Here is a 20,317-nt window from a genome sequence, read left to right on the forward strand (position 1 = left end):
TGCAGCGCTAATGAATCAAGCCTACAGTGTTTGTTAAGTAGACAGGGCTGTGAAGGAGTGCTGAAGGGGAGTTTGTCTTCGTGCTTTATCTCATTGCAACACTCCTTTTTGCTGTTTGTCTCTGAAAGTAACAGAACAGTGGGCAAACCTTGAAACTTTGATAGGCAATGTAATATTGAACTCTCCACAAACGCACGACTCGTCCTCTTTCACGAGTTCACGAGGCAGCAATTTGTGGAAACAGCCAGAAATGGCCTTTTTAAAACGCAACTTATTCAACCCTGAGAATGTAAAGTATATCATGTTGCTATCTTAATGGCACACTCGGCTTCTGTTTTTGTAATTTCCCCCAGTGGAGGAGCAGTTTATCACACTCAAATCTGAAAATAACCAGTCGATATAATTATTTATTGTGCCTGCCAAAAATTGCTGCTGCGCCGGAGTCCATTCTGAAATCCTCTTGTGAACTGTGCACTAAAAATCAAATGCCTTTACAAAAAAAAAAACCCAAAAAACTCCCAAATACACCCGAGACCCTCTTGAAGTTAAAGCTTTTTCTGAAAGGGAAAAAGGAAGAAGAAGGAAAAAAAATCTTGAATTCTCATGTTTTTTCCTACAGCTTAAAAAGTATCTCTCCAAGGTCGGACAGTGAGACTGTGGGAGGCTGTTTGTGTTAAAAGCAGGATGGCTTGTATTTCCTCTTCTTCCTCCTCCTCCTCCTCCTCCTCCCCCTTTCTCTCTTTCACCACAAGCAAGAGCTATCTTGGAAGGAGAAAAAAAAAGGCTTTTTATCGCTGATGGCTGATAGTCATAAATTTGTATTAAATATGTCCTCTATCGATTGGCCTTGTCGGATGAATACAATTAAAGAGACGGCGCTGAGTGCTTCCCACCTGGGAGGGGAAGATGGAGGGATTAAAAGAGGGGAGGGATGGAAGGATAGACGGAGGAAATCGAGTAGGGAAAGTGTAAGGGAGTGAAAGAATAGGTGAGCGAAAGGCTTTTTGGCAGCTTCTTCAGTCGAGTCACAGCTTGTCCACATCTTGCGTAAATTTTTGTGTGTGTGTCTGTGTGGGCGCTTAGGGTTTGTGTGGGGCTCTTTGTGTTTTAGGCTCTCATCGTGCTCCTCTTGTGTCTGCTCACACACCACCTCCTTAATTTCCATGGTTTTGCCCTCCCCTCCCTTTCTAATTTTTATTTTGATGTTGTCGGGAAGAAGAGAGGCAGAGAACGGAATCAAGGTGTAGGAAAAATGAAAAAGTGGGATGGAGGGATCGAGTGATATGGGGTAGAAAGAGTGAGGACAGCCACCTGTATGCAGTGTTGATGGACAGATGGAGGGATGAAGCCAACTGGACATAGGAGGGATTAGATGAAGAGAGAAAGCAAAGTGCTGTGCTGTGTATGTGTGTGTGTGATTGTGTGGGAGGGCCTCCGGCCAGCTGAGGTGTTTGCTCGGCTCAGAGTGATCTCCCACTGTGGTCACCGCAAGACACACACACACACACACACACACACACACACACACACACACACACACACACACACACACACTGATGACTGAATTGTCCTACTTGGCAGCTGTTGCAGGTCCCTCAGATCACTCAATACCAGACTGGCTTTGTGTATATACACCAGTGTGCGTGTGTGTGTGTGTGTGTGTGTGTGTGTGTGCGTGTGTGTGCGTGTGCCTTTAGTGACCACCAACCTCTTGCTTGTGGCACTAGAGAAAATCTGCTTCTTCTCAGCATGAGCTCTTATCTCATCAGAGATTTTACACATGAGTGTGTGTGTGTTTCTAGGGAAAACAAAGCATGTGTATTTTTTAGGAAAAAGTACATCAACCTATTCTGATCAATCATTTATGTTAACCATACTGTATCTGAATCACAGCTGCACATCACTGAATGACTGAGAATATTTGACAGAAGATCCTGTGAAAGAGAGACTTTAAATTGTCCTTACAGCTTCCCGCTGTCGTCAGACTCCCTGAACAGTGTTTTAAATGTTTAGTTCAGATCACTTAGAGACTTTATAAACAACCAGCTGACACCATATCCATTAGATTGCACTTCCCTACATTTTTTTGATGGATTTTATGTGAACCTCCTAATATTCGCCAAATCACAGGTGAACGATCCAGGGTTATGGTTGGATTTTGCTTTATCCACATGCTATCCACATGTTATCGATTTTCAGACACCAAAGGGGAGTATGGTGGCCCTGAGAGGTCAAATGCACTACAGCTGCAGACATGCTCAGAAAGCACAGAAAACACAGCAGAAGTACATGCTTAATACCTGACAGTGCATTTGGCCTGTCAGGGTCACCATACTATGTTGTTTTTCTTTCTTTCTTTCTTTCTTTCTTTTTCTTTCTTTCTTTTCTTCATCTTTTTTTTTTTTTTTTTACCTGTTTGACATAGTCATGGAAATCTCAGAAAAAATGAAAAGTCAAACTGCATTAACAGTTCATTAAAAGGTGACTCTAGTGTCTGAAAGTATCCTTGTTTAGCATTCTGTTAAATGCAGTCTACCTCTAATTCACCTGGTGAATGTCATAAGTTAGCGTCACCATTCATAACACTGTTACATAATGTAAGCTTTTGAATGTGACCTATTTCCAGAAAAGTGATTGTTTCTGTGGCTTTTGGTGTTAGCCAGTAAAACCTTCTCCCCACAGCGAGCCCTTCGGTGGTGCTTACAATCACTGGTGAGCTAGACTGGTGATCAAGAGGTTTCCATTTAAGGGCTGAAATAACAGCCGTTTGGTTTATTGAACAGAACATCGATTATATTCATGAACACTTGGTGCCAGGGCAGTGGCTGGATAATTTTGCATTGAGTTGAAGCAAAAGTTTCATGCCCAAACTTGTTTTTACTTTTTGTGTGGATAGGACTCTAATTGTTGCAGTATTTTGCATATTTCAGTCCTGCTGCAGTCAAATCAGTGAGTAGCCTGTCAGCCTGGATATAGCCTAAGAAATGTAGCCTACAACTGTACGTGATGTATTTTATTTACTCCATCTTTAGGAAGTGATACAAAAAAATGCTACAGAACATTTTACATCATTTAATAAAGGGTCTGATCATAGACTTTACATGAAACAGGGACATAGCCTGCAGTTGGTGTAGTTTAGAATTGAATACGGGGTATGATTCGAGTGTGTGACTACCTTATGATTGATAAGTTGCCATCGTATAAGTGGACAGTGCCCTTGGTTTATCAGTCAGAGGTAAACCTTTGCATTTTGGCAGTCATCCTCTTGATTTTTGATACCATATCTGGCAAACAAACCTGACTCCACAAAACAATGTGAATGTCCATCATTTCTGTAAAGGATATGGGTTTAATAAAGGATGTAATCGATCAAATATCTGCACGATTCTCCCAAATCTGATTAAGGTCAGCAATCTGCAACAGATTAGAAGATGATGGAAAGTTTCTACATCATGGGTTTTAAGTATAAGTCAACACACTGAGTCACTGAGTATTGTGTGTGTGTTTGTGTGTCAGGACCAAGTTTCCTCTTTCAAACCCCAGTCTCTCGCTCTCTTTCTCTGCTCACATAAGTGCTGTAATTTGGATGCTCTGTAATTTCACCATGGCGGTTTAGGGTTAAGTGGAGGCTGTCCCTGCCATCATGAGCACTGGTCTTCTAAATGGACACACACACTCCCTCACACACACATACACACACACTGGATCATTGCTACAGTGTGCTTGGATGCTTCTACAAAGGCCGGTGCATTTAATTACATTTATAAACACAGTTTTAAGGGCCCAGGCTGTGTCATTAGAACAGGCTTTACGAGATACATTACTGTGTGTGTGTGTGTGTGTGTGTGTGCATGAGAGACAGAGAGCAAGCGAGCGGTGGTGTGTGTTTGTGTATGCCATAAGGAGAAAGAAAAGGAAACTTTGTCACATTGCAGCTATAATGGGTGGCTGGATGGACACACACACACAGACACACACGAGTAGAGTGGTGAGAGAGTTGCAGATCGCACAGTCTGTAGCCCAGCAGGGGTTCTAAACACAGAGACAGAAGGTATTGATATATCCTACACACACACACACACACACACACACACACACACACACACACACACACACACACACACACACACACACACACACACACACAGTGACAGACGGTATTGGTATTTTTGCTCATCAGCCTACAGTGTATGGCTGTTCAGCAGGACCACACTGACATGCACATTCTCGGGCACACACACACACACACACACACACACACACACACACACACACACACACACACACACACACACACACACACACACACACACACACAGCATGTAATCAGACTGGCTCAATAATTCATTGTTGTTTTTTAAGGTAATTCAAATGCATTCTACGTTCTTTCTCTCACAAAAATACCAGATCATTATTGTCAGGTCTGGAGACTTCTTTTTGTTCGCAGCTATTTTAAGTTCAGATTGTGGGTCTTTGCCATTGGCAGGTGTTTTTATGTATTATTTTATTTGGATGTTCACCTTGATTGAGCATCTATAAATCCGGCAACTTCATTGCTCATTGATCTGCCTTCTTTTGAAGATAAAAATATATATTTTTTATTTTGCAGAGTTTCTGTCTTTACTTTGGAAAACTTTATTCTGTTGCAAAGAAAGCTGATAGTCCACGGGATATGTATTGATTTCATCAATACATTCTCAGATTAACCGGGGTATAGTATGACGATTGGCATCATGTGTATGAACATACTCAAGCATGAATGCAGTTATGGCATTGAGTGCCATGGGTGCATTCATGCAAACTGGAATACTCTGTCATACTCAATAAACCAGATAAAAGGGATATAGTAAGTGGACTGGTTCTATAGTGCTTTTCTACTCTACTTGAACACTCAAAGCCCTTTACACACAACACAACTTGCCTCATTCACACACATTCAAACAAGCACTTTTTAACTTTTACTTTCACTAAGCACATCGAATAGCTTTATCATTTCTGAGAAATTAATTTAATATAATTTCTGAGGAAGTACATCTTGCAGGCCATGTTGCACTATCAGGGTTCAACATGTGTCAGCGAATTGGAATGTGTCAGGAGTGTGAAAAGCTTTTTGATTTTTTGGTGAATGGCCACCCTCACACATTCAAAGGATTGCTAAAAAGTTTGCTTTGCTAAATTCACCTTTCTCCTTCATCACTCTCCAGTAATGTTTGGACTTTTCGGTATCTTGAGTGTCTTTAGTATGTCATCATAACAAAGGGCAGGGGGTGGGGGGTGGTGGTGGTGGTACTAAAAGCATCCTGGCATTTGCCTTAGTTTTACACAACAGTTTTGTGAACAGTCAGATAGGGTCAAAGCAATGCTGTGATGAACATTCCTTACCTGTGTGTTTGCACAGCTGTTTCTTTTTTGTAAGGAAAAGAATCTAGATGAGGTCAAAGGCCTCCTGGACCAGCAGATGCAAACGCCAATGAAAATGTATGGAATGTAGAACTAAAGTCATTACATTTGTCAAAGAAGTCGAGTCCTTGAGTCCATCTTGAGGGAACAAACACTTCAGGGTGCGGTGTAACAGCAAGAAGGAGGAACACTGAACCTTTTTCCTATCTTGCAAGGTAGCTGCTGTTGTACGTTCACCCCGGCCTATAAATACACAACTGTTCTTTGCAATAGGATTGACATACTTGCCTTGTAAGTGCAGTGTTTGAGGAAGTTGCTTTGATCTAGGTGGTGACTCATAGTTGGTAATGGTGGCTGATTTCCTTCCAAGCATAGTGCCGTTTTTTTTGAGCAATTTCTGTCATGTTATTATTTGACTGCGGCGTTCCCCTCAGTGAGCGGACAGGACACCAGCTGCCACTGTTTGCATTCCAATTGTTTGCCGTCCAGTTAGTAAGAAGGCCTGAGCATAAAGGGGAAAATAATTGGAGGACAGGAGGATTGTACAGATCGCTTTTCTATGGACTGCACAGAAAGGAGCTGCAGGATTTAACTCGCTACACGGGCAAGACAGCAAATGATGGCAAAATAACAATTAGAGGAATTTAGTGACACTATAATAGGATGACACTCAAGTATGCAGTGCAGCCAAACTCTTATTTTTGTTCTTACCATGGTTTTTGTAATTGCCTTGTTTTTAACTTGACCGCCTCGTCTTTCTGAATTAAACCCACTTGGTCTCAAGATGGTTTCATTTAGAGGGCACTGATCTTCTTCAGCTCGAACAAACATGCTGCTCTGAGATGACAAACTTGAAACGCGACCATAATTAGGGTAGCAGGATTTTCACACGACAACAATGATATGGCTAAGTGCTTGTGAGACGTATAGTAGGCTGGAAGAAGCGGCAAACCACAGCTGCTACACTTTAGTGCTGTATGATGGGGGAAAGATGGAGGGAGGTGAAGACGATGGATGGCTTATGATAGGGGAGTCAATAACTTCAATGTCCCGTTGAAGCCATTTAAAAATCATTTTCTTTGGTATGGTTTGCTCCCTGTGCCACAACCGACTTTTTATATAGTAAAGTAAGTAAGTCAGTGTATCAAGTATGAGACCGAAGTATCTGAGTCACTGAGGATGTGTAGAGAGAGTGAGGCCAAGGGTGAGCAGAACTCGTTATAATAAAATATGTTAGATGTTCCTTAGATGTATGTATGCATCACTGCAATATAGATTTATTGCCTATATTTATGTGCCCTTTTTAAAGTTACAGTCTGACCAGCCCTGAAATTGACTGTTTGATGGGGAACATTTAACCCAAGCCATGATGTTTCCGCAAACTTTTATTGCCCCAACCAAACGAATCATTGAAAATATTAAAGCCTTTAATTGTTAGGTTTATTAGTTATTCATATTTATCACTGAACTCAATCATAGGCATTAGCTGTTGCAGTTTTTTTGCAGATTCTTCTAATAGCATTCTGTTAGATTCCTTGAAAATCAGATTGACCTGCACTGACTGGCTTACCTTTTACCGACATGTAACAGCTCAATTATTTCTATTTTTATTTGCTTTGGCACATTCCTCATTCTTTTTTTTTTTCTTTTTTAAAAAAGGAAAAGACAATTAATCTGACAATAAATGAACATAACCCCAGCTTTGCAAGACATGCTTGGTGAAGCATAAGGAAAGAACTGAAGTTCTAGTATAATGTTGAGGTATCCCTTTAAGGTAAAGCAGGGGTTCATCAGGGGTGAGCAGCGATGCCCAGATGTAAATACAAGCAGCAGATCCTGAAAGCCTGAGGCTCCGATAGAAATCCCAAATTGTATTAAGGGACATTGTCCCTCACTCTCAGTATGCGTACCTAATCCTGTTTTAGCGATGTTCCATTACCTCAATTACTATCATCTCGCCCAGAGGTGGACCCAGCCAAGGACACCACCAGAGAACTACCGATGGGTGGAGGAGAGAGAGAGCAAGGGAGGGGAGGGCTATAAAGAGGAGAGTCCTAGCTTGTACCAAAAAAAAGAGAAAAGAGAAAAGAAAGGAAATAAGGGGGATAGATTTATGGAGAAATCATCATAAATGATAGAGAATTAAAAGAATTCATGTAAAGCTACTAGGATAGTTGTAGGTCTGTCTTAGAAGGTAGCCAAGACCTGGCATCCATTTTTGTTTCCCAGCTGGTTGTGGAGGGATGTAATGGTGGCAGTCCAGCTAATTTACAGGCCAGAATTCTGGCTGAAGGACAGACCACTATGCTGGCTGACGTTCTGAGGTGGATTCAATAAAAATCATTTTATACTGTAAATGTGCTGCCATCTTAAAGATACACTGATGCTTTTAATTTAGTACCACCAACATGTCTTGTTCTGGTTACACAGACATGCATGAAACATTTGGAGGTAACAGGTCATGTGTCACTGCAGCAACTTGTGGAAAACAGTTTCAAATACTGTAAGCATCTATCGTTCAGTACGTTGTTTTTTTTTAGAATATTTAAAGAAAAGAAGATTTTTTTTTGCCATTTTAACCTTCAAAATGTGACTACATTCATCAACATGCTGGTATTTCACAATATGTCTTCACTGTGGCCGACAACATTATAAGACTGCCAAAAAAATGCAGTCTATACTACTATGTGACTTCCATAAATTTAGGGTTTTCCTACTTCATATTTAGTTTTTGTTGTTTCTGTTGAAATCTTCAATTTGTTTCAAGGAGGAGAGAACATTTACCCCAATATAAAAAGACTAATATTCTGATGTCGGAGTTTTCATGAACGCAGCTCTGCACTGAAAACTGTTTCTCTGACTGAGGCCTAAATAAACTAAACAGGCATGTTCTGACTTGTGAGATCATTCAATCAAGTAGAAATGACTTCTGCATCTTTTTAAGTTACAGTTATAAATTCAAAGATTGCAGGTGTATTAACTACAGTAACACACTCTGTGTTACTGTCACATGGGGGTTGCTGCTTGTCTGCAGAAGGCTCTTATTTCATGATCGTTAAAAGCTGACGATATGCAAATGAAGCACAGCAGCTGAACAACAAACACTAAAATGAGAAAAGCAAAAATTCCTCATTTGAACTTTGTAATAAAGTTTATACAAAATACAAAGAAGATGATTGTTCTGTAAATGCTTTCTATCAGTGATTCCTGGAATACCATTTACATGTGTTCACAGCGACAGGATAGAGATGATGCTCAGGGGCGTCACTACTCATGGTTGCACTGTCCACGTCACAGGCGGGGAGTATCATTACGGCCATCTATCAGTTGGCAATTGGTCAGGATTCCATCCTGGTCCTGTCATGGACGAGGCGGCCATTTTAAGTGGCTGTATCTGTATGACTGGGGAAAGAGAAAAAAAGTATTACAGCACAGTTGACATAAAAATTATAAAGCAAAGGAAAAAAATTGTTGATAACAGCAGAAGAAAAACTGAAAATTAAAGTGAAGTAAAACAAATTAGCCTTCAGAGAGAGACTATCAAAGTGCAACACCCTAACCCTAACCCTGACCACCAAGCAATGCGTTTAATTTTTTTTTTTTTTGATGTGTGTCTGTTAGAATAATTATTTTTCACCTTCTGAATGCCAAGACTTGGGAGAACAATTTCCATAATCCTGAGCCACATACGATGCTCTGGTGTATTTTGGCCTCAATCTATCCGTTTTGTCGCTGTACGCTTTGGTGCACTGGCTTTATTTCAGCCCCTTACACAGCCATTGGCGCAGAGTGTTACACTTCGTTGTTGAGAGGGATGGGTAGAGCCAGGGGAACTTGCTGCACTCTGTCCTTCTCTCTCTCACACACACAAAGGAGTTGTGAAACATGAGCCAAGCTGTCTTACTGCCTCCCTCTCCCATCTAGCACCACATAAGTGTCCAGGCAATGCCCTTGGCTTAATAAGGCTTAATGCCTGCGCTTGTCACTGTAGCATGGCTGGTATTGAGTGCTAGGACATTTCTGAAACTGTGTGTGTGTGTGTGTTCTCTGGAGTCTCACTAGCAGGCACACGGCTCTGACATTTACCCTCGGTAAAGAAGCGGATGTTATTATTTCCCCCATCTGCCCACCCGTCTCCTTCCATATACCTGGTGCACACGTGCAGCCAAACTTTAAAGTTGTGCAAGGTATTTGTCACCTCTATCTAAACTTAAACCACAGAGATTACTTCTATTGCATCTTCTTTCTTTCTCTTTCTCTGGCTCGATCTGTCTTCATTCCACCGTCTCCATTCCACTTTCTCACTTCATTTTTCTACCTTGGAGTGGTGGAGAGTTTGCCTAATGAAGTGGCTGATGGGAGTATATTACAGGGAGACAGAGTGGAGCGGTCGCCTACTCTAAAATCCATTAACCTTACAGTTTCAATCAGCATGCAGACAAGTCTGAGCTACGAGTCAAAAAGGCGCATATTAGCTTAAGAGTTACACTATTGTGCCTTTTACTTGTTTTACTTAATACTTTACACACATCTTTATACAGAGAGAGAAACATTTTTTTTCTTTTGTTTTCAGACAGTTTGTAATGTCAACATTTTATAATGCTACAAGTCTTTTTTTTAATCAAATGACAGTACTTTCCCGGGGATAGACACAGAATGAATCAAAAATTATGAATATGCAGATACTCATGATTTAATGACACAGTTGAAGATTTACACTAAGTGCACATTCACCACATTCCTCAGCAAAAGATTTCTGTATAGTGTTGTAGGAGTATCAGTTTGAGCAGAACCACACATATAGAGAGAAACTTTTCTCAAAGAAGGTGATAAACCAGTGATTCCCAAGCATTTTGCCACAAGATGTCTTAAAACAAAGCTTATTGTGAGCGTCTGCACAAATGAAATGATCTGCACATGTAACCGCTTTAGCCAAAGAGGCATTTTTGTCAGAAGCAAAGGCATGAAGGTTATTCCTTATGAGAAACATATTTCCTATTTTGTCAGATTTGATTTGCATCTATTTGTAGGGTTCCCAGTCCCACTGGACTAAATCATATGCACATTTTGGAACTCCTGAGAAGCTCCATTTAAGTTTTATATAACAAGCGTTATTGTTTTTTACACAGCAAGTAAGACAAATATTAGACTTCCTTCCTACTAATAGTTGTATTTTGACTGCTGCAAAATCTGCCTCAGATACTATTCTGCCTGAAAATTCTGTAATAGAGTGACATTTTTCAGGGAGATACAGGGCAGCTTTTGTTCTTAAACTTGCTCACACTGTGCTAACTCAGTACACATTGTACCTTTTTTCTGTTCTGTTGGACTCATTCATTTTGTGTGTATGAAAATATAGATGTCAGACCGGCACCTTGATGATTGTATTCAGAATTACTGCTTGAAACTGTAACTGCTTGAAGGGGACCTATTATTCTCACTTCCAGTTCCATATTCTTATGCTTGGATTCTACTAGAGTAGCTTTGTATTGAGCCTCGGTGCATCCTCTGTTCAACCACTGAATGAAACAAGCAGTTTTAGGCACCTTCCCCATCTCTTTAAGTCAGCTTTTGTCAGAAACCAAGTGTTTAGAGGAGTCTGAAGCTTGAACCTTTAGATTATTTGAATTACAGATTCAATTAAATTCAAATTAACAGCCGCCACAAGGAGATTTATATTGTAAAGTAAAGACCCTACAATAATAGAGAAAAAACCCAGCGATCTAACGACAACAGTGGGAAGGAAAAACTCTAACAGGAAGAACCCTGTAGCAGAACCAGGCTGAGGGAGGGGTAATCATCTGCCGTGACCAATTGGGGACGATGACAGATGATGTCAGATGATGTCAGATGATGTCAGATGCCTTTAAACCTATTGGCTCTAAGCTAATAGGACCTCAACTCTCACCCTAGTTCTGGGCTATCAGAGTATTATTTTAAATTGTTTTCCAAAGTTGTGGCAGTCAGGGGAAAAAAACAAAACAAAAAATAGATTCACCTGTAATTTAAATTACTTTCTAGTCAATAAGAGGAAGGCCAAATAATGTCCAGGTAGAAAAAGTGCAGTTTTATTGTCAGTGTCCAAGACCAGAGCAGATCAACCAAAGGGAAAAAACATGAATAAATAAATGAATCCTCCCTGGTCCTGATAATGCAAATGATATTCACAGGTTAGATCCTTTGCAGGTGCCTACAATTAGTGGTAATTTGTGCCGATTTTAATGATCCATAATTTGGCTGCTTTTGCAAATGGTTGGTCATATGGGATAAGTGTGTGTGTGTACAGAAAGAGAAGCCGGGAGAGGAAAAGGGAAGGGAAATGAAGGCGAATCTTTCGACCAGATGCTGAAATGCACAGACAGACAGACCCCCGCGCACACGCACTTTAACTCAATCATGTCTTTCTTATGACGACAAGCTATTCTGTCGCAATTCATTGTCGTTTATGTGAATAAAAACATTTCTTTTGTCAATTTAAATCGCTGTCTGTAAGCTCTGTACTGTCAGTAAAATTAGATCTCATTTAAACACACACTCGTACACAGAGATTTTCTCTTTGCATGTATTTGTTGAAGTATTTTTTTCCATCCCTAAAACCTCTTTGACTTTCTCTTTCTGGCTATTAGAGGTAAATTGCAGTGTGCCGACGTCTAAAAGCTTCCGCTAAACCATGACATCCTTTTAGTATCACTGTTAATTTGCCATATTTGTTCTGCCAGTAATTAGCAGGTGATACGTCCCAATTTAGTGTGTATTTTTACAACCCACCTAACCTGTTTACATATTAATGGGGTGTTTTGTAATTTATTGTCCACGACACGATTCAACAAAATAGCTTTTAACCAAAAAATCATCTGAGATAATTAGCATCAATATTACGACCCCGAGAATGACACCCATTTGCTTTTGAAATAATATTGCCTGTTTCAGCTTATTATGTGTTACAACTTTTTGACTTTTTTTTCATTGCAGTTGTTGTTATTCCATAAATAACTCTATTTCTACCCACACACTGAAGACAGCTCAAGCATTTTATGCATTAAATGAGGTATTTTACGATTTTTGGTAGTGAAAGGGACAAAGCTATGGTGTTAGTCATTTAGTACAGTCACATATAGAGCTATTATACTATAGCTACTTTCTGTTTTAGTGTAAATTAAAATTCCAGACTGACCTCACACTAGCACTGTCTACCTGAATATTTTCTCTTTTGCTTTGGGCTTTTGATCATGCATAAACTCGTTAATGTATAAAATGTGCATATCTGCATGTTCACTTTGTGTGATGTACCCTTGCTGCACAGTGCTTAATAGTGGAAGGCACTCTGAATGGCAGTGATGGGGGGGTTTGTTTATCATCTAATCTTGTAAACGAGCTGATGGCCGTCCATCAGTGCCCTAATGAGATTACACATGCATTGCGGGTCCTGCCACAGGTCATCGTCACCAGGGCCATTCAAAGGCAATTATTGTTTTAGATGTTCCTCTTGTTGCTGTCTCAAAGTGCTACATGCTTCACTGACAGAAGATGCTTTGAAGCAGACTGAAGGGGTTATTTTTCCTCTCCAGTTGGAGCCTAAATGTTTTCGCACTCCTACTGTTATACCATCCTTGGGCGATTGAGCTGCTCTGTTGTGTTTGTGTGAATAAGGGTGTGCATGCACATTTGAGTGTGGGCAGTACATATGACTCTAAAATACAGTCTATATCAATGAACTTGCATACATTTGAGATAAAAATAGAAAAGCATTTCTGACTACTCATGGCTTCAACCTCCAGGTTGCCAGAGCCTGCCATGAGTGACGGTTGAATTTTGCTTTAACCATATGTGTAATAGGCAAATTTTCAGAAGGGAGAACATGTTACATTTTGAATGAAGTCACATATTTTGTCATTGCAGTACACCGCCTGGCAGGTAAAAAAAATCTATACAACAGGATGGATCTACTCTTAATTGTAACCCCAGACAGGTTTCCAATGACCCAGTGAATCAGGTGGTTAATGTATTTAGGTTGTTGCTGGAGAAATAAGGAAGTAGTAAATTACAAGTTTGGAGGGTTTTTCTGTGTTGTCTCTCCTGTGTGTTCGGGAGTGTGTGTGTTTGTCAGTGAGCCTCTGTTTTGGTAGATCAGTGGGAAGTGGTCGTCCGCTGGGATAGCCCCGTTTCTTTGTTCTCCTGCTGACAATGGAGGACTCACAGTCAGTCTAAAGGGAGAAATTATGTCCCAAAGCAGTCTGGGAGAAAAAGAGAGAGACACACACACTTCTCACATGCTACTCATGTGGGGCATGACCTCAATAAAAGCTACTGTTGTATTTGCAAAGCCCTCAACACCATGTGCCGACCACTTTTAAAAGCTGTAACAGTTAGGCCTTAGGTTTAAAGACTGGTTCAGCTGAGAACAAAGTTGCTCTTCATGTGTTTCGTTCCGTATATAGCACTGTTCATGTACAGCTGTGTCAATGAAAATGAGTCAAATGACACTAAATGAGCAGCATTTGAAAGGCAAATGTTTAAAAGAATCCAGCTTCCGTACAATAACATTAACTGTTTCAGATGTAACAAAGTCTGCATCATGTTGAAGGTCACTGATCATTTCTTCTAACCCCCATTCTTTTTTCTTTGTCACAACAGGTAAGGAGGAGCCTACCACTTATACCTGCACTACATGTAAGCAGTCTTATGGCAGCGCCTGGTTCTTGCTGCAGCATGCTCAGAACACCCACGGCTTCCGTATCTACCTGGAAAGTGAACATGGCAGTCCTCTGACCCCACGCATGGGTGACCCTTCCTCCCTTGGCGGAGGCGCAGACTGCCCTTCTCAGCCTCCACTTCATGGCCTTCATCTGCCTCCTGATGCAAGCCCCTTCAACCTGCTGCGCATCCCTGGCTCGGGCTCAGGTGGAAGGGACAGTGTTGGAGCAGGAGGTGGCATTGGCACTGGCGCTATTGGTGGTGGCCATCATCAGCGTTTCCCCCCAACACCACCCCTCTTCAGCCCCCCTCCAAGGAACCACCTGGACCCCCACCACCTGAGCCCAGAGGAGCTGGCGCTGGCAGCCCACCACCCGAGTGCCTTTGACAGGGTGCTGCGCCTCAATCCTCCTCTGCCTCTAGATCCCCCTCCAACAATGGACTTCTCAAGGCGGCTTCGGGAACTGGCGGGCAACACCTCAGGGTCCACTCCCCCGCTGTCCCCGAGCCGGCCAAGCCCCATGCAACGCTTACTCCAGCCATTCCAGACAGGAGGAGGAAGTGGAGGCACAGGAGGTGCAGGGGGCAGCAAACCTCCATATCTTGCTACTCCACCGCCTCTTCCAGGTTCCATGCAGTCACCTGTGGGCTCTCAGACCACGCCCACTACCCCTCTCCCCTCAACAGGGGCTACACCCTCCTCTACCACCCAGTTGAAATCAAAGTGTTGTGAATTTTGTGGCAAGGCCTTCAAGTTTCAGAGTAATCTCATCGTGCACCGGCGTAGCCACACAGGAGAGAAGCCGTACAAATGCCACTTATGCGATCATGCTTGCACACAGGCTAGCAAACTGAAACGCCACATGAAGACACACATGCATAAATCGTCCTCACCAAATACAGGCAAGTCAGAAGACGGGCTCTCTACAGCCTCATCCCCGGAGCCTGGAACTAGTGAGCATGTGGGCAGCGCAAGCAATGCCCTCAAGTCAGTGGTGGCCAAGCTGAAAAGTGAGAATGACCGTATGCTACGTGAAAATGGAGAGGAGGAGGAGGAGGAAGAGGAGGAGGAGGAAGAAGAGGAGGAGGAGGAAGAAGAAGAGGAGGAGGAAGAGGAGGGGGAGGAGGAGGAAGAGCAGAATGGAGAGAGGGTAGCAAGACGAAACAATAACAGCTATCACTTTGGCTTGAACCTTGAAACGGCACGTCAGCATGAAAACAACGGCAACATCGGAAGTCGACTGGGAGGAGTGGCCGATGAGGGGTCGATCCCTCGTTCGCTGCCTGAGGTGATGCAGGGGATGGGTCTTGCTGCGAGCATGCAGCACTTCAGTGAAGCCCTAAATGCACACAAACGAAATGCCATGGCCCAAGAGAACCACCTGCACCACCACCTCAACCGAGACCATCACCACAATCGTGAGATATGCGATGGAGACTCAGTGCTGGAAACCGATCGTGGGGAGGAGGGCTCAGTCTCAACAGTCAACGGTCGAGGAGCATCACCTAATGAATCCGCCTCTGTCGGCCTCTCCAAGAAACTGCTTCTAGGTAGTCCCAGTCCACTCAGTCCTTTCTCTAAACGTATCAAGCTGGAAAAGGAGTTTGACCTGCCCACTCCTACAATCCCTAACACTGAGAATGTCTACTCTCAGTGGCTGGCTGGCTATGCTGCCTCCCGACAACTCAAGGACCCTTTTCTGAACTTTGGGGATTCCAGACAATCGCCCTTTGCATCCTCATCGGAGCATTCTTCAGAGAACGGCAGCCTGCGTTTCTCAACCCCTCCGGGGGAATTGGATGGTGGGATGTCAGGCCGTAGTGGTACAGGCAGTGGGGGCAGCACACCACACCTCGGTGGTCCTGGGCGGCCCAGCTCCAAGGACGGCCGCAGGAGTGATACTTGTGAGTTTTGTGGCAAAGTGTTCAAGAACTGCAGTAACCTGACAGTGCACCGGCGCAGCCACACAGGGGAAAGACCGTACAAGTGTGAGCTGTGCAATTATGCATGTGCCCAGAGCTCCAAACTTACTCGCCACATGAAGACCCATGGTCAGGTGGGCAAAGACGTGTACAAGTGTGAAATTTGTCAGATGCCCTTCAGTGTCTACAGCACCTTGGAGAAACACATGAAAAAATGGCACAGTGACCGTCCTTTGAGTACCGAAATTAAGTCAGAGTAGAAGGCCGAACAATGGGACCTTTTCCCCGCAGTTATGTCCACCATCAGTCCCCGGTTTATTCCCTGCCCCTTGTAGATTTGCCCCAATCCCAACACACCACTTTTGCCAATCTGGCAGAAGTTTAAGACCATGTGCTTTGCACCAGCACACCCTGTTTCCATTACTCATTGAATGCATGATCTGTATCGGGGCAATACTCTTGCATTGACGCAAAACTTCGAGCCTTTCTCTTGTGCAATAATTTACATGTTGTGTACTATTTTCTTTTATGAGTTTTCCTTTTCCATTTTTAAGAATTAGTCAGCATGCATAGTATGTTTTTGCTAATCAAAGAAAAAAAAAAGAAAAGAACTTGTCCCTGGTTGGTTAGTTGTTGAGTAAATGTGTTGCTGTTTTTCTCTTGTTCAGTTTTTTTCTTTTTATTCTTCAAAAAGAGAAAAGACAAGAAAGATACATCCATGCTGCATACATTCTGTAACACATATCATGTACAGTTCTGTTTTGTAACATGGAAAGTGAACATTCTTTGACTTGATCCATTTCTTACAACCCTGGAAATGCACTTATCCTGATCTTTCTAAAAGATACCATGTTCAGACAGGGTTTATAAAAACAACAACATGCATTGGCTTGAGGACTAAACTGTAAGTGGGCCTCGAAATTTCTTTAAAAAAGACAAGGGTGTGCTAGAATTCAATTTGTACTATCATTTGGTAGAATAAGAAAGAGTGCCTTTGATATCTTTAGACTGCATTGGCCATAACCTTATCTGGCATAAGTTTGGGGTCACATAAGCCACCCAGCGAAGGTCCTTGCATCAAGCACCTGACTGCTCAAATGGACTGTGATGATTCATGATGAAAGATCAGCGAGTTCTCTTTAATCATCATTTAGCTACCTATTACATGTTCAATAGGCTATCTTTAATATGTGGATTTCATGGCAAGCATGGTACAAGCAGTATTGTGTATATCTGAATTATTTGTAGTTTTGTTTTTTGGTAAGGAGGTACTTTTAAAACAAAGGTAACCTGTAGTGTACAATCCTGAATTTGAGGGATACAACGCATGGCTGAGAAGTGTCATGTATCTGCGTTAGCACAAACCTACAACGCTGCTTCAATACGTCAGTGTGTGGAACAATGCATAAAGTAATATATGAGCTCCAAATGAGGCTAACTTTATTTGAGAGCATTGAAATAACTACAAGCTAGACAGACAGAAAGCTACACAGAACTGGAAGCTACATATTACGGGGATTAGAGGCAATGTCTTTCACTTTACATTTCCAGTATCAAAACAGGGTCATAAGTATTATTGCAGAGAAAAAAATAGAGAATTGCAAAAAAATCTATCTGTACTCTAGGGCTCTTTCAAAAAAATCAGAATGAGATCATTTTAATCAGTGTGTATAGGCTAATGCAGAGCATTTTTTGTTTGTTTGCTGTTGCTTTTTAACCCAAAGGCAGATTTTTTTTTTTTTGTTGTTTCATTCAAGCCGTTCACAGTTTTCACTTGTCACCTGGGGTACGTACTGACGTCTCTCGTGCATTGTGCCACACCGATGCAGATTGAGTCTAAAAGCTAGATTGTCATTTATAGGACATAAAGTGCACTGTTTCCTTTTTTTCCTGTTTACAAGTTTACGTCAAAGGGGACGAAAACCTCACTGAAACGCTGTCAGACGATGAGGGTCCCATTGTTCTGAACAGTAAAAGATAAGACACATAATATGTTGCAACTCCACCCTCATGACCTCTGTACCCTTGCCATTTCACCTTTGACCATTTGTCAAATTGTTATCCCTGGAATCCCCAACATTTAGCCTGGGCTGAAATTTCATTGTTGTCAGCAAGATCTGTAAATTCAAAGGTTCACAGCGAGTAACCGATGCTCCTACACGGCCGTCAAATGGACACAGTTTTCATTCCTGCTGGCCACTGTAACATCCACTTTTTTTCTTTCTTCTTTATTTTAAAGGAGCTGCTGTTGTTGTCGTCTGTACCTGAATAATCTATAGACCTTGCTGGCTTGTCAACTGAAACTCCAAGTTGTGTTGCCCACACTGCAAGAATCTGTTTTTTGTATAAATCTTCCTTTAATTATAGATATGAAAATAAACTTTTGTTTTCAAATAACACTTCACGCTCTCTTAGGGGAAGATGTATTTAAGTTTAATTGTCGTTTCTCTTTTCCTCAGCGTCTTGGTGGTGTTCAAGACTCCGATCACAGTATATATGAAATGATACAAAAAAAGATGAAAAACAAACAAACAAAAAACAAAACAAAAAAAACAAACTCTGTGATTTTTTTTTTTCGTATTTTGTTTTGCCTTGGCTCTTCACAGCTCTTCAGGTTGAAATACATTGGGGAAAGGATTAAAATTATATATGAATATATAATAAAGAACTTAAAATATAGGAAAATGCACACTCATGTCGATTCCTATGCTTAAACACATTTATGGTCTACTTTTTCTGTATTTCTAGAATTGTATTTGAATTCAATGTTCACTTAGAGTAGGCACTATAGTATTTATATTGAGGCTCGTATTTTTAACTGTTGCTTGTTCTCTCTAAAGGTATTTACCATACCTTCTTTTGGTAGTGGAAAAAAAATCCCAAGCTGCCACGGTATATTTTTTTAATTTGGCAGGATAATATAGTGCGAATTATTTGTATGTTTAAAGAAATAAAAGAAAAAAAAACATAAAAAGCAGCTAAAATATGTGGCATTGGGAGGCGTCGTGGGGCCATCAGATGGCCGCTGCTGTTTCCTGTCCACAGAGGTGGTTGTACATATCTTTGCTTTTTGGTTCAGACCTCCTTCCCTTGTCCCCACCCCGCTGCCATTCTTGTATGCAGTAATGCAAGCTGACGTCGGCCTGTTCTGTTGTGTGCTTCTGTCTCTCTCACCCCTCCCACCTGACAACATTCCAACATCAAGAAGCTAGGGGGGAAAAAACAAAAGAAAAAAAAACTTCATATGCAGTACATGGATTACGAAAAAGCGTCAAAATAAATACGTTGAAAAACAAATTAAATGTTTTGCAGTTTTTTTCATTGCCAAATACTAAATGGTGCTTTATATTTAGATTGGGTATACTTTCATATGCAAAGCATATTTAAAAATGACCCGGGGGACGTGGAGAAGCCTGCTTGAGTTGAGACTTTTTTGTAAATGGCAATGCGGAATATTTTGTTATCAGCCTTTTCTATTCCTGTTCTGAGAGCTGTTTGTTGTAACTTGAACTTGAACTTTATCTTTTACTATGGGAGTTACTATTTATTATTACCTATATGCTCTGTTTAAAACAGAGACATGGAATGGATTCTTTTTGGTTTTTTTGGTTTCTTATTTTTTTGGTTATGTTATAATTTTAATTTTTTAAATTTTAATTTGTTTTTTTTGTAATGGTGGCCGATGGTCATTGGAGCTCTTTAATTTCTGTTGTACTTGTTTGGGGTCTCTGTTCAGTTGTATTGGGAAAACCACTGTCTGTGTTTTCTGGCAGATGTCTGCATAATCCTGTTCACACACCCATTTTGTCCCTTTATCAAAAAACAATTAATAAAAAAATGAAAGCATAATGGCACTTGTTGCTTATCTCCACTGTGTGTGTGTGTGTGTGTGAAGTTATCTCAAGTATGCATGCATGTATGTGTATGTAATTACCCCCACCCCACCCTACAGCTATGTTTTAGTTGCAAACTCGTCATCAAGCAATTACTGTTGTATCTTTTTGAATCTCCTATTTAAAAAAATGGTCAAAACTCTTCCATTAAAAGCCATTTGTAACAAGTCCATACGTTCAGTTCCCCCAACAGAGTGAGCGAGTGTCTGATGTGATTTTCTTAACATACAAGGCTTACACCATTGATACCAAACTCATTTACATCGTGGGCCACATATAACCCACTTCGACCTGGGCCAGTGGGCCAGACCAGTGAAAATCCTCTTTCTGTCAGTAAAAGGTTTAACCACACATTGAATATAAGAAAAATAAGTAGATTTCAACTGTTTTTCTGCATAATGAAGAAA

The 20,317-nt window shown here is 41.4% G+C and overlaps 1 protein-coding gene across 2 annotated transcripts in view; it reads left to right on the forward strand.

The window, feature by feature from the left end:
* bcl11aa (BCL11 transcription factor A a) overlaps nt 1-19,298 on the forward strand; it is a 53,518-nt gene extending 34,220 nt beyond the window's left edge. For both annotated transcript variants that reach the window (XM_063491371.1, XM_063491372.1), the window contains exon 3: nt 14,035-19,298. In XM_063491371.1, the coding sequence (XP_063347441.1) occupies nt 14,035-16,277 (2,243 nt within the window). In that variant the 3' untranslated portion in view covers nt 16,278-19,298. The remainder of the gene's footprint in view (nt 1-14,034) is intronic.
* Nucleotides 19,299-20,317: the final 1,019 nt, after the last annotated feature.

Source organism: Pelmatolapia mariae, linkage group LG13 (genome assembly GCF_036321145.2).
Source record: "Pelmatolapia mariae isolate MD_Pm_ZW linkage group LG13, Pm_UMD_F_2, whole genome shotgun sequence".
Lineage (NCBI taxonomy): Eukaryota > Metazoa > Chordata > Actinopteri > Cichliformes > Cichlidae > Pelmatolapia > Pelmatolapia mariae.